This window comes from Rhynchophorus ferrugineus, unplaced genomic scaffold (assembly GCF_030347505.1).
Source record: "Rhynchophorus ferrugineus isolate W39M unplaced genomic scaffold, kcgeb_rfMv2 rfM4, whole genome shotgun sequence".
NCBI classification, from domain to species: domain Eukaryota; kingdom Metazoa; phylum Arthropoda; class Insecta; order Coleoptera; family Curculionidae; genus Rhynchophorus; species Rhynchophorus ferrugineus.
The window spans coordinates 57,917,112-57,933,420 of record NW_027472583.1 but is presented as its reverse complement, the minus strand read 5'-3'; the positions used below and the strand labels follow the sequence as shown (position 1 = coordinate 57,933,420).

Sequence of the window (16,309 nt, the reverse complement as noted above, 5' to 3'; positions counted from 1 at the left end):
CATTTACATTGGAATAGGATTCAACTGACATTTAAAATTAAAAAAAGAACGTTAAAATTAGTGTTGGGAACTATCGACTGAAATTGACTATCGACTGTATAATAATTAACTACTTTTTACTATGGACTGTTTCTGTCACTATTTTTGGTTCGACTGATTTTGTTACTATTTACTATCGACTGTTTCAGTCGTACTTTTAGTTACTATTTTTGGTCCTGCTTGTTTCATTCGACTGATTTTTTTCTGGTTCTGTCGTCCTAGGCGCGACCTTGACAAAAATGTACCCAATTTATGTTTACATAGATTGATATGTAATGTATATGATTTTGTATATTAATATAGCAGCATTTTGGAGCGATATTTTTCAAAATTGTTAATTTGATAGGGTAAAAAGATTAAAATTGGGAATGATAAATAGTAAATTATTTTGACGTTTTTTGAGGTTTTTATGACAATATAAGGTAATATTTCGAATACACTCTCGATTTTTTTGAAAAATATTTCCGTTCAATAATTAGTAAAGCATTTATATCATTTGATTCAGGGCATTTTTATTTATATCAGCTTTTTTTCTATGATTATGTATATGTTTAATATTTATATAGTACTTATGGTAATTATACATCTTTAGTTTTTAGGATTTGCTTAAGTTTTATTGTATTGTGTATATATATTCTAGTATATTATTTAAAAATAATAATTAACACATTAAAATACAATAAAACATTTGTGGGGTAGTATTCCATTCCATAGAAAAATTCCATTGCTTTTTACAGATCCACAGAACATTCAAATAAAAAAGTAATTCTACTTCGTTTAAAATTAAATTATAAATTGCATGATATGTATAATTATTAAAATAGTATTCAGTAATTATTTCTTCTGTTTCTCTTTTTTAAATATAGTTAGTGAAGGAATTTGTACATCTCCGTCTCGCTTATTCTACCGTTGGAAACCACATATAAAATTAACTGTCCCAAGCAATTATCTCCCTCCTTTCCTCTCTCACAATTTATACAGGAATGGATTCGTACATCTTCGTCTGACATCACAAAAAAAAACAGTCAAACTGTGCATTTGACTGAAAATAGTAATTACTATTCTCAGTCGGTAGTTTTTTGACTATCGACTGTTTCGACTATTTTACGACTATCGAGTGTTTCGACTGTTTTCAGTCTATAGTTCCCAACGTTAGTTAAAATTATATTAAAACATAAACGAGCCTTTTTTTAAATCTAACATATTTCATAACTTCCATAAATATGTCTAAAATATAATCGTTATTTGATAAATAGCGAAAAAACTTCTGAATATACTGTAGCGACCTTGAGGCATGTCGAATTTTACATCGTGGAATAACGGTCTACAAAATACCCAGAAATATAATCCCAGATGTTGAACACGGGCGGGGTGCCAGCAGCGCCAACTAGAACCCGACAACGAATAGCTGGCGGCAACCCCGTGACGTTTATCTGGGATGTTATTGAAGGGTATTTCGGTGATTCAGTGCTGAACCCCCGTTTGGTTTAGACGTGCCACCATCGACTGCCCAAGCCTCGTCTCCAGGTAACACCGCTGCCATCCGTTTTATCTTATTGTATTTTTCACATTTTTTTATATAGCCAATAAATAACGGTCACATAATGTAAACCCACTGTTTCATTACGTTTTACCTCCATTCACCGAGCCGCATCATTAACCCTAAAGTACCATCCAAATTATCATGAACTAAAACATAAAAATATTTACCCATATTCGAACAGAAACAAGATCGTTTTGCTCGATTACTAACATATAGATAATAATCTTTATTCGGCGAACCATACTCAGACGAGATTGTGCTCTTGCCTCACCTCGGCAACACCATTTAATAGTCTTATTAAATCTCGTTTGTATCCCGAGTTGTTTCCATGAAACTGCAACTGAATCCCGGTTCTTAGCGGTAAATTTTATTTCACCGAAAACGTCTCTCGGTCGGGATTTTCATCGAATTTTCTTTTCTAATTAAATGTCCCTCTTACCTGGAACATCTGCTCGAAGCACAATTTTATTTATCGCAGCTAGAGGACGAAATTTAAACGGATTAAGTTTAGTTTGTTCGCTGCGAAATTCGGAATAATTTGCGGAGATTCATTGCGCGAACTGAATACGTGGAACTAATTCTAAAACTTAATACATTTTCGTGTATATCTAGAAACTGGTGAGTCATTAATTGTGATGAAGAATAACAGAAAAAACAAATCAATTTCGTTCGGTAGTAATATTTGTAGGAAGTTATTTATCCACCTTAGATATTTTTCATATGGTTCTATTCCAAATAGGCATCTGTTGAGAAAATTTGGTATTTTATATATTAATCAAAACATTTCCGTCACATTTTTGAACATTTTCACAGCTTTCTAGCCACATGTTGAATGATGGTTTGACACTCATCCAATTTTCCATCGTGCGCAATATGTTGGAAATAGTTTATTGTTTGAAGCTGCCTAAAAGTTCTATGAGAGCTTGTGATGGTGATGGATTTTCCTCCCATAAATCTTACAATAATTGCCCTTGGACTTTTTTGGTCCTCTAGGCCGTTATGTCTCGTTGGATTTAGGATGTCCACACTTAACTGGACAAAATCAATTACTAGCAACAGCTTTCTTCAAATAAAGCAACAAAAGTTATAAATGATGAAAATGCAATTTAGAAGTTCCATTGCTCTAATCACTAGCATCAATATAGTGAATAAGTGAATAATACTATTGAATACAATCATTAGGTGAGGCCGCTTTGTAGTTGTTTAGACTAATACATCTTATATTCACTAAAGATCAAAATACATGCAAGCAAAAAATAAATTTCACGTCAGTTCTTTCAGTTTACCACTCTATCTCAACTAGAGTATCAACACAATACATTCACTACAGGTTGAGACTCATTAGATATTTGTATGTCCCCTATATGACCAGTTATATCTTTCATTCCCTCTGTAGGAAACGAAATCGTAATATAAGATATAAAAGTAAATATGCTGCATTACAGTATTTCTTGGTTGATTGATTGAAGTTTAATTGAAGCAGGTGAAAGAAAAAACGTATATATATATATTTCCTTGCTTGTTTCACTCTACCAGCTTCAGAGTAGTAATCATTAGATCATCAGGTTATCACTGATGGTTATTGTTATATCTTTTTATTTCGTTCAGGTTAAATCTTATTACCAAATTTAATCTTTTCAAGTATTTTCCGCCACTATTCCTATATCTTATTGAGTTCTGTCCAATTTTTTCTTTTATTCTAATTTCGCTTTCTTCAGCTTTTGCTCAACTAATTCTAGCAATACTTTACCTATATTCGGAAGAAAATTTAGAGTATTGCACGAAATGGAGTTCTCGACATTTAAAATTATTAACCTAAGTTCCACAAAGTAGCGTCTTAGGACCTCTCATGTATCTGCTCTACACTGCTGACATTCCAACAACAAATGAAACATTTCTTGGAACCTTTGCTGACGACACAATTATTATGGCGAAAGATATATATCTGCCTAGGACAATAGAAAAAGTGCAAGTGGCAGTCAACAAAATCTACAAATGGACGAAAGATTGGAAAATTCAACTTAATAGCTCCAAATCTGTCCACGTTAATGTTGCATTGAGGCGAAATAACAGAAACTTAATTATATCACTCAATGGCTGCCCGATTCCTCAAGTAGAATCAGATAAATACCATGGAATCCATTTTGACGGTAGATTAAATTAGAAGTATCACATTAGACAAAAAGCAAAACACATTAGAACCAAAATAAAACAACTATACTGGTTAGTTGGAAGATACTCTCAACTTGATCTAAAATCAAAGAGGTTGATCTATAATACAATTATAAAGCCAATTTGGACCTATGGGGTGCAAATATGGGGTTGCACTAAAAATTCAAATCAACTAGTCATACAACGCTGTCAAAACAAGGTTCTTCGATTGATTACCAATGCCTATCGCTATACCAATGAAGAACTGCACGATGACCTGGAAATCAAATGGATTTGAGAAGTTATCTAAGATTTCGCCTTAACTCCACTCCACTAACGTGGAAGCAATACAACTGCTGGACAGCGCGTAGGATGTCAGGAGATTGAAGCGAACAAAACCATATGAACTTATATAAAGTGTATACATTTAGTGTAAACTGTAGCTATAAATTAATAATTAATAAATAGTTATAATTTTATAATTGAGGAATACATACTGATGTATTTTCTCGCACTCCTATTGCTCGTTAATTAATCCAAGTACATAGCAAAAGTAGTAATAAATTAATTGTAAATTAAGATTGTACTAAGCGTATCTAATAAATATGTTGTAAAAAAATACAGCATTTCTGATGGTAATAGGAGTAGAGTTGGCTTTAAAAACTAAAGAGTAGAGCTGAATTAGTTGGACTATCTCTAACAGATAAATATAAACAAATAACAGGAGAAAAGTTAGATGTAGGGAATAGGAAAAGATAAAATATTAACAGAATATATCAACAAAATTCTTTCTTAAAATTGAAAACTTTTAACGAAAAGAAAATATGGGCATATTTTTTCAATTCTTGGGTCCGAAATTGTAGGAAAAAGAGAGAAAATTAGACTTGAATTAGAATACGATATGATAGGTTCACGTAAGGTTAACTTCAGCTCAAATAAGTTAGTTTAATTTAGACAGCAAGTACTTTAGAACGGTAGTAATAAATTAATTTATAAATTAAAATTTACTAGGCATATCTAATGTAAGATGTAATTAATCAAAAAAAAAAAATTAGAAGGCAAGAGACAATAAGGCATTTTCCTGGAAAAAGTAGAAGTGTTTGCAAATATTTTCTAAAGTGTTCTAGTTTTAATAAACAACAGTACATTATTAAAATAATTTTCTGTATTTTAGGGTTGAACATGTAATGAAAGTACCAAATATGCGGTCAATTAAGATACATTGCTTCTATTTATTTATAGTTTTCCCCATTAGGTCATCTATACATTCAGTAATATCTAAGTAGTATCTTCTATTTTGTATAGCGAATTCTTCGACATTTATTTAATTTTTTATCGGTGTAGTAACTAAGACTTCAATAGTATTACATTATTTTTACTTATTAATTGTTAATACTATCTAATAAAAAGTAAATCTGAAATGAATATATAGCTTAAACATTATACTTTGGAAGTCATATTTATATTACTCAACCTTCAGAACTAGTGAAAGGGGTGATATGATTTCACCGACTTAAATACTTAAATATAAAAATCATTCAGTTGATCAAAATAAGATATTTTCTCTAAGAACACTGACGTTGGATAGATCGTCACACTGACATTGCCAAAACACTTTAGGCATAGATTATTGAACTAGGAGACTTTGTGCTCCATACATTGATTGAACCATGATATACACCTGCACTATTTATTAACTATAGATGGCTGTTTTTACCATTTGTGAGTATTGTTACTTAGGAAATATTATCCCCATCCCAAACCTTCGTTCTTACTCTATAATAGCTGGGGCGGAAATAATGAAGTTTTAAATACTTATCGTGGCCAAGAAACATTTATAAACAATAGTTATGGAATATTACATATCTTAAAGGAGCTTCAGACCATTAGATGGGCATATTATAGCTCAGTAGACATAAATTTACCAATTGACAAGAAACAACAACTGATGAATTGATTTAATAGCTAAAGAGAGTGAAGCTAATTTAATATATAACTTTTTTTGACTAACAAAAGAATTAATTTTTAGGTTGCACATATTGACCCATTTAATGTAAAATGTTCAAAAATATGCTCCACTATTATTATCTCTAATTACCACAGCATTAATTATATTACTTACCGGAAAGCAGGACAAAAGTTCCATTCCATATATGGTTTTATGACATTATTCTGATTTAGGAAAGGGTTATTACACTAAAAAGAAACTGCATCGACAACATGTTTATGTACCACTGATGTATTCGATAAAAATAAATTACAGTTATACATAAGTTTTTTTGGCATATTAAGAAGATTTTTTTTTTGTATAGTACAGGTAAAATCGTATTATTTCGTAATATATATGTCTTAAGGATATGTACAAAAATTTACATATGATATTGTTTATTCCACTTAATTTGAGACAAATTTATTTATGTATATCTAGAGAGTCTGAGTAGTTGAAAGTTTCTATTTGTAGTTAGGGTTTAAGTTGAAATAAATAGAGTGGATTTTTAAGATGTGACGTGATATATTTGCTATATCTCTCAGCAGAGTAATAGAACGGTTACATGAGAAGAATTCTTTTTCACCAGGCATCATATTTAAGATTGAAATCCTGCGAGAAAAGACACAAATATTTTTAAATAAATTCGCAGCAGCTTTCCAAAGATTGTTATGAATTACAGCAGAAAATTTTACGACAGTTTGAGATATGTTTTATTTTTATTATATACTTAGTAAACTTTGAAAATCTGATGGACAAAATTGTAGTATATAAGTTTTATTTTGTAATTACAAAACTTGGTATCACCCTGTACATAATTCTGCGGTTTTTATTATCTTATAGAAAACACTGACTAGTAAATATGATTCCTTAACATAACATGATAAAATAGTCCCATTTTTTCTACCATTTTTACTAAATTAATTAAATATTCACATTAATTACTCATGAATCACAACAATTTTTCTAAATAAAGTTTATAGAAAGTAACAAAATATAAAATGATATCTAACCATATTTTTTGCTAATATAAATTAGAATATTTGTTTACTTGTTAAAATGTTGGAGCCTAATTAGTGGATTATATTTTCCGACTAAAACTTTTGCCCGCCTAGTCAAATGCCACGACACAAATTTATATCATTTAATTATTTGCGAGTCATATATCATTTCATGCTCAAATTCAAATATAATTGTCAGTTTGTTTTCGTGCTTTTTTATTTTAATTAATATAAAAGTAGAATTCATAATAGTGAGCAAAAAATTAAAGTGGTCTTGTCTAGAAAACAGGTATTAAAATATAATTTTATTTGCAGACTTGGCGGGTTTTAAACAAATAGAAATATATATTAGAATTAGAAAGCGCAGCATTTTTAGGAATTGATATATTGTTTAGTATTTATTTCATCAACAACCATCAAACAAAGCTACTTAGTCAATATATAAGTCAAGAAAAAAATCGTTAGAAATATCGAACTGAATTAGAACAATATGCCTCATAGATAGCGAAGACAGTTCCATCTACTGGCAACCTATAACCTTACTTTTGAAACAAGGAGATCACAAGACGTTATTATATAATAAAGGTAATGCATAAGATTACATATTTAGTGGCCAAAGGGAATAGGTTAATTTAAATTTATTGGAAAATGTCCAAAAAGCTTTTTTGGTCGAGAAACTGTACCTAGTGAACAAGTCTGCAACTAAATTAGGAAATAAATATGAAGTTGTAAAACAGATCTCTTTAAATTTCACGGACAAAAACGGTTATTCAATTTATAAGGTTATTTTTCTGATTTTTTTTTGTTTACTTTGTACATAGTTACGATACGTATTAATTATTATAAAAAATGTTGGTAATTTGTTGCCGTATATCTGCTGAAGTTTATGTTTCATTAAAAAAGTTTCAAAACTTTCGTAATTTCTCGACTGTTGAATAAAAGTGGCTACTATTCGCAATAGTCTCGTTAGAAACTTTCAAACTCAGACAGTTATAAACAACTTAGTCATAAGAAATATCACAAAATAGAAATTTAATTTACTATGTATACAGAGTTGGTTTAGAACGTTAGCAAACTTTACACTATCCTCAGAATATATAGTATCTTAGTCACAATTCGTATCAGTCTGCAGTAATGAACGCACATAAGCTCACCCAAGTGTAATTCAACAGTTCCTCTTTGTTCCTGCAAGTGTTTAAGTGTTGCATATAATTTTCGATAGAGTTTGTTATACGTAAAAATAAATAAGTAATTGTTAATTAACTGTATTTAATTTTATTACACTAAATCTATTTTTAGTCTTTTAAATTTAATTTCTTTTCTAGATTCCTTGATAATAATGATATTGATAATAATACTAATAATATTCATAGCACCAGCATTATATATATATATATATATATATATATATATATATATATATTATGCTGGTGCAATGAATATTATCTTGGAGATAATATTGTCATCTTTTATTGATTTTAATGAATAAAGATGACAACAAAGCTTGATTAATTCTGCAGATATTTGCTCTTTTCTATGATCTTACTGTTTTTTTTCTCATGAATTGAACTCAAAAATGCCCTTGAATATAAATATTGTGTTATTATTGCCGCTAAAAATGCCATATTACTCTTAAACGACTTAGCCAATTGTAACTATATTGTAATGTAATACAAATAGTAAATATTTAACTATTATCTGTAAAATTTGATTGATAGATCACAGAGGGTGTTATGAAACTTTTGAAGTAAGATATTGAATATTCAATAAAGGATATGAGAATGATCTGATAAATGCTTTTCTTACAGTAAAGCAAGTTTTTTAACAGAAAATTGCTACTAACGGTAGCATATAATGATCTAAATTAATTATTAGATATGAAAATTATAAAGGCACCTCTAATGGGTGGCCTTTTCTTATGATGGTGTACTTAATTTTGGTCCTCTACATATTTTTAAATATTAATGATTTGATTAAAATATAATTGAAAAATAAATGAATTATTAAGTTTTTGGTGGTTTAATAAATAAATATTTCAATATTCCTAAAAAGCAAACTGTATTAAAAGAAAATTCGACAAAAAATTAGTAAACAATTGTGTCAAACACACTGTATCTTGAAAATATAAATCATTATTAAAAGGAATCTTTTAAAGAAAGATATGAGACATACTCCTGTAAGTCGTTAGTTAGTGGTAACACAGAGACAAACATCTTAAAAAATGCCGAGAATGACATTGTTAAGATTTTAAATGGATTTAGAAATTTTCTATTTTATTCCACTTAAATATATAGTTTATTAAATGTATACTAGCTTCTTTAATTTATAAACCTACTTGATTAGTGTGAAATTTCGGAATTTAGAATTCAATTAAAATTTAAAGAAGTTAAATCGCTTTATCTAACATATCGGTTCTCTATCGAAAATCACACAAAATACTGGATGTCGATCTCCAACAAATATTAAACCTATTGCTCGCCAAACCTCAAGCAAACATCATCCGTGAATAATTCCTGCTCTATGCCTCTCCGGTCTCCATGACGTATTGTGCCATTGTTTGCGGATAGTGAATATTCGCTGCGATTCTCAAATGTTTATTTGTCCGCTATTTACATCACGACGCCGACAGCAATGCTGACACCATTATCGCCATAAACAGGCCGCAGTTTAGCAGGAACGTGGAGCAGGAGCTTTTCGTTGAATTGGCGTGTTGCATCGCCGCTGGCTTCTCTTCTGGAACCAAAACAGAATGGAAATTGATGGGATATTGTTCGTTATCTAATAACTACCAATCAATTATTAATAAAACAATTCTGAAGCGACATCAAATGTGGACATCAGCAAAGAAAAAATATGTTATATTTTACAGTTTTTATTCAGTATAGGTGAAAATACGCATGTGCATAATGTTAATGGTTCATATTTTATAACAGTCAGTCAAGTATATGCTCGATTTTCTTAATTCTGTTCAGCTGACATTTAGATGTCAATTGTCGAAGAGGTGGTTAAAGTTACCAAACTCTTAAACTATCACATAGCGTTATTGGACGGTTCGAACAATGTTTGGTATAAATACATTGTATTCAAAGCCAATTATTTTGAAAGGGATGAAAACATGTTTCAACTTTAGCATTATGTTTACAAAATCAATCAGATTATAAAAACTCGTGACCTGTTCATAAAAGAAATCATCAATACTTTTTTCCAGGCTCATTATAAATATTTACCCGGAGACCAAAAAATAAAAAAATACGTTGTTCATTAATTTAATTAATTAATTCGTCACGAAGTCTGCGTACGGGACTATCTAATCCGAATAAAAAATGTTTTTATTAAACGTCAAAAGTTTTCTACTTATTCCTTCGAAAATAAATAAAAAAACTCGGCGGAATTCGTACGACAACAAAAAAAGTTTAAATAACGTCCCTTTTAATCAAGGATTTTTCGAACTCTTGCCAACAAATGAGGATGTCGCTTGATTTATAATTAGGAAAATACCGAACACTAATGACGCAATCTCGGAATTATTTTATAAAAACAAGAAAATATCGATGGAAAAATCCTGCTTATAAAATGCACAGGCTTGAACGAAATAACAATTTTCCATGTGGTTCCAATGGCTCTTCAGTTCCTGACACTTTTTTAAAAATCTAAATTTAATTCAATCTAAATCTAAATTCTAGAAAAGAAGTGGCATCAAATATCTTTCAGCTTGTATCTGTTTCTAATCGTTTCTTTTTTCTTGAATATATGTTAAAAGTGGTGTTTATATCAGTAATCTAGCGACAGTGAAGAAATATAAGTTGGGACAAAAGTCCCGCTACTATACCCGCTTTAACCATTGTGTTGTGTAGAAGTTCAAATTTTATTGCGGATAAATAAATGGATACACCACAAAAACAAGCAGAAATAGTGACAATATTTATTGAAAATAATCAAGAATTATTAATAAGCATTATTGCCACTCAACGGAAATTGCGTCAATGGTAGCGTGGCTATTGCATAGGATATATATGAAATAATGTACAATGAAGTGGTAGACAATATAAGTTCCCATTTCAAGTTATATCTTTATAATATTTAACGATATATTTTTAAGCAATTACTAAAAGAGCGTATAACTTAATGTCTGGAAATTCATATCACAATTAAATAAGTAAAATGTAATTGTTCCAGAAACTGGAAAGCGAAAACCTAAACGAAATGTTTTCTTTGTGCTCATTGCTATGATCAATGGATGTTCAGAAGACCAATTCTGAGAGGGCTAAATGAAAAACTAATTGTGGTGGTATTAATAAATTAACGTTAAGATGGAATATATACTCTAATAATAGTCTATGCAATGTAGCTAATAAGTTTATCTTCCATTTTATATCATTTATTTTCGAATTTCGGGCATTGCCGAGTTTGCAGAGACAAGACACAAATTAGAAGGTAGAAATCGAATTGAACTACTAATAACAAATCGAAACATTTAAAAAGAGGTTTTCTTAAAATAACCATGACAATGCAATAATCTCAGGACTAATTTCAAAGAAGGAAGAATGCGAAATTACGATAATAAATACTATTGATATTGATAGTATAGTAGACATTGATAGTATAGTAAACAAGGTATGAAGAAATAATGAAAAACTCATCATCATAAATTATTCAATGAACAAAACATTAATGAACTAGTTAATAATTATATTATTCATCATAAAGCACCTAATAAGTGAGTAATAAATTGAAAAAAGTTAATGATAAATAGCTCGATGAGTGTAATGCAATTGATGTAAGAAATATATAATTTATAATGATCTATTTTTATATAAAACTTATAAAATATAATAAACAGTTCTTGAGTTACCTAGAACATTTTGTGTGAACTTTTTTCTCTACCATTTCTGATTCATAGAATTTTGATGTACTTCATGTAATATTCTTAACATAATAATAACATGGAAGGTTGGACTAAACCTGAGAATTAAGTAGAGCTGTTATTATTAGGCGTAAAAAAAGACGAACAAAAGGAGAAGTAAAAATATAAGAAACTATGAGTATATATGAATATTGAATCAGAGAAAGAGTACGTAAAAGGATACAACTTAGTTAGAGAGAACAGAACACATAGAGGACACCACGAAGCAGATAAAGGGTATCTGGGAAGGGCTAAAGAGTTGAGAAATACAAGTTGGCGATTTGTATCAGGGAACACTGCAGAAGAAGTAAAGAGCCTTGACAGAAAAAAATGGATGGAATTTGTACATACTGGGCACTTTCAAATAATACACCATTTACAATATTTGTAATTATATGCGACATCATATTGATATGTTATTTGAAAGTTTACTGTTGATTGTATTTGAAAGTAATTGACAAATGGTAGAATCGTTAAGAAATGTTAGATTGAAGTGAATTTGAATTAAACTTTTAGGATGTGAAATTGTGGTCTAATTCCAAATCCCAATTATCAAGATAGGGTGATTAGAGTAGAAAAAACGAAAAGGTGAGTATATAATTAATATACAATAACTGTAGAAAATCGTCTGAAAGATTATTGTCAGTAAGTATTTCGAACATTCATGAGCATTTACTTAGAATGTTTGAGGAAAGCTCGAATACTAACAATTTTGCAGATATGGCAAATGGATCTGGGAGAATGTAGTGATTTAGTTATCAGTTAAATTATGAATTTTATTAAGAAAAATGGACACATGTTGAAAATAAGAAAATTCTAAGAATAATCGCAGTAATATCCAAATGACTTGACAAGCAAACACAGCAATGAAACAAGAACAAGGTCTAAACGCAAAATTCTAATTATATTCGCTAATAGTAGCCATCAACATAACTTGAATAGGTGGATTAGATCTCCAAACAGGTAGAATTTGAGAACAGAGGAAGGAGAGAAGAGAGACCAAAGGGCGACCTGAGAGGAATTGGGATGAATGTGTCAGAAAAATCACACAGAATAGAGAACTCTGATTTAGGCAAAAATATAGAGATTGATTGATTGAATGATTGGATTGAGACAAACTGACGGAATTTGTAGATGGAGAAAGCCAACGTACGCTAAACATAACAAACCAATTTTATACGTAATACATATGTAATAAATATTCTCAATGATGCAAAAATTACACTATTTCAACAAAAATCATCCTCAATTATCTTCAACAGGCAAGTAGCTCAAATAATAAAGATTCTCGAACCAGGGAAAACACCAGAAGATATCCTACCGGCCTATACGTTTATTACCGATAATCACAAAAGTTTTTAGTTGTATATAAGGGGCCTCAATTATGTAATCTTAAATCTTACCTCACATATTATCATTTTACTGTGAATCAAGGCAATGAATATACCGAATTACATACAATATATTCAGGAGTTCCGCATGGTAGTTTACTGAGTACAGTACCTATATCTTCTGTACACAGCCAATCTACCTACAAAATAACCACTGTGGCAATATGCGCAGATCACACGGCAGTCTTAGCCTCTCATGAAAACACCAATTAACCTAAAATCAAATACAAATGTGGCTGAAAAGATGGCGTATAAAAGCCAACGAAACAACATCCAATTATATAAATTTTCCCTCCGTAGAAGAACATGTCCACCAATCTACAAGTCTCAATAATTGTCAACTCCCGCAAGCAGAGGATGCTAAATATCTTGGTATGCACGTAGATTGACGTCTAACTTGTAAAAAGGACATACTCACCAAACGGAAACAACTTGGACTTAAAATCCCAAAATGCATTGGCTTAAAGGGCGCAAATCCAACTTATCATTAGATAACAAGATATTATTGTATAAGTCTATACTCAAGCCTATTTAGTCATATGAATTCCAACTATGGGAACCGCTAGCATGTCTAATATATCCATCATATAACTTTCTAAAATAAAGTATTACGTGCCACTGTCGATGCCCCGTACCATATTTCAAATGAAGTGATACAATGCGATATTCCTCTAGAACCAATAAGGAGTGTAATTCATCGTGTTTGTGGGAAGTACTCCGAAAGAGTGTTAGTACATCCCAATGTACTCGCTAATCGGCTAAATGTACCAAGTGACAGTGTGCGTAGACTAAAACGTCTAACACTATCCGATCTGATTATTGAACATATATAGACTTTAGAATAAGCTTTAAAATAAGACTAATGAATTAAAATTGTATTTTATATAGGAGATCACGTAATGAGGTGATTTATACATGTCATGTATATATAATATATACATAACAAATACACATTGCTCTCTGGACAGATTGTGGAACTACTAAGAGTAATAAAAGAAATATCTTCTATTTACGCAACAATCAAGCTCAATTATTGAGCACCACTGACTTATCAAACTTCCCTTGTATATAATAATAATATGGAGTTTATTTTAAGAATATTTGTTAATCAATATTTTATTGAAACATAATTATCTTTGCAATACAATAGAAATTCTAAAAGATCTCTTCTAACTTTGATCCGAACAATTTGTCATGGGCTCAGAGAGGGTACGTAAATAAAATATAAACCCACATACCCCAATTTTATTAATTGTTTTCTTTTCAGTGTCACGGGAAGGAAAAAAATAGGTCGGTTTTGTTTGCCTTTTCGGGTCAAACGACGACGGAGGAAAAAATCTTTTAAAACCGGCAACGATAAGAAACATAAATCACGGCATTATATTTCGTTTATTTTTGTGGCATAAGTATAAAACATGAATGGGAGAGGTATTTGTCAAGGGCGGATTTCTAGGTCAGTTGGGGATTTCGAACGAACGAAAGATAATAAAATATATTTTTTCCGAGATTGTTTTCCTCTTTTCCGATGTCGAGAATAAAGTTGCCGCGCCATCAGGAACGAAGAAAAACGGTTATTGGTGTAATTTGATACCGGGAGAAAGGACTGTCTCACCTGTCAAACCTCCGGATGACTTACGATTACATCTATACGATTCTATCAAAAGAGTATCGATGACTCTTAAACAAAGCGTTGAATTTTCATTTGTAATTGTATTATTGTGGTATTGAATTGTTAACTTAGCACCTTAATCAATAAGTCTTCGGTCTAAGAGTTCTTTTAAGGATGTTTGTGATGATGACTGAATGGATCTTTCATGATATGGATTTATGATCCAATACTGACAAATCCTAAGAAATGGTGATGTTAGTAGAAACAAGTATAGGTGAGTATATCATTGAAATATGATAATATATGATTGGAGCTCAAAACGGGTAAAATTTGAGAACAGTGGAAGGAGGGAAGAAAGAGCAGAAGGCGACATAAGAGAAATTAGGACGAATGTGTCAGTAAAATCCTGCAGAGGAGAGAAACAACTCCGATTTAAGCAAGAATACTGAGCTGTGATTGAGAAAAATTGACAGAATTTGTAGATGGAGCAAGCTAACGTATGTAATAATAATACAAAAATTATATTATTTCAGTAAAAATCATCTTCAATTGTCTTTATTTGGAAAGTAGCTCAAATAATAAAGATTCTTAAACTAGGCAAAATAGCATATAAAAAAAACACCAGAATTTATCACTTCCTACCGATAATCTCAAAATTTTTTGAAAAACTGTACATAAAGAGGCTCAACTATATAGAAATTAGATCGGTAGATCGAATAGATTTATGATTCATGACATGGGGATGTGACTAGAAAGGACTATAGGTGAGTATATAGTTAATATATTATAACCGTAGGAAATCTTATAGATTTATTTGCACCTATATGTGTTTAATTGTTCAGAATACACGTAAAAATTTGATTAAATGTACGAAGGGCAATTAATACTAACTCTTTTGCAGATATGCCAAATACATTAGGGATAATATAGTTATTAAATTTAATGTTACCAAAAAAAATGTAGACAGGTGATAACAAAAGAAACTAAAGAGAAATAGAGTGATATCAAAGAGACTTGACCAAGAAACACATCAACGAAGATAACAAGAACTAAACCTAAAATTGTAAATATGCTCTGTAATTAAAGAGCATACATTACTTCGACATATATACAACTGCTAATTAGTTGGATTAGGCCTCAAGCGGATATCACTATATAACACGCGTGGATCTCATTGGTGTTGTCTAAAAGTGTTCAGAATACATATAATCTAACCTGTAAGGTGTATCTGTAGTTTAAGCTTTTCGATAACACATGCTTTAAATATACGATAATGTTAAAATAAATTATATTTGAAAAGAATTATTTTTATTATTACGTTAGTTTATTTCCATTAAATTTTTGTTATACGCCACTGCCAACATACAGTAAAAGTCAAAGTTGATACGGTGATATTGTAACTTTTTGACATCATAGATTGTGATAGTGTGAAATCTGAGTTCTCTCTTTTATTGAATTGACTATTTGGTATTTAGTTTTCTTAATGGAGCTCCCTTGTATTAGCTTACCTATTTCATGAGTAATATTCCAGAACAAAAATAGTAATAAATTTTTTAGTTATTGATGGAATGACATACAATTTTGACACATTCGCAGACTTATTGAGTGATATTTCACATACTGTTTCCATCAAGGTTTACACAAACCAAGCATACATAACCACATAACCCCAGAAGTTAAAACAA

The 16,309-nt window shown here is 30.4% G+C and overlaps 1 protein-coding gene across 1 annotated transcript in view; it reads right to left on the bottom strand.

The window, feature by feature from the left end:
* Positions 1–8,144: 8,144 nt before the first annotated feature.
* LOC143196091 (lachesin) overlaps positions 8,145–16,309 on the bottom strand; it is a 226,092-nt gene continuing 217,927 nt past the window's right edge. The window contains exon 6 of the mRNA XM_076403678.1: positions 8,145–9,454. Coding sequence (XP_076259793.1) covers positions 9,336–9,454 — 119 coding nt within the window. The 3' untranslated portion in view covers positions 8,145–9,335. The remainder of the gene's footprint in view (positions 9,455–16,309) is intronic.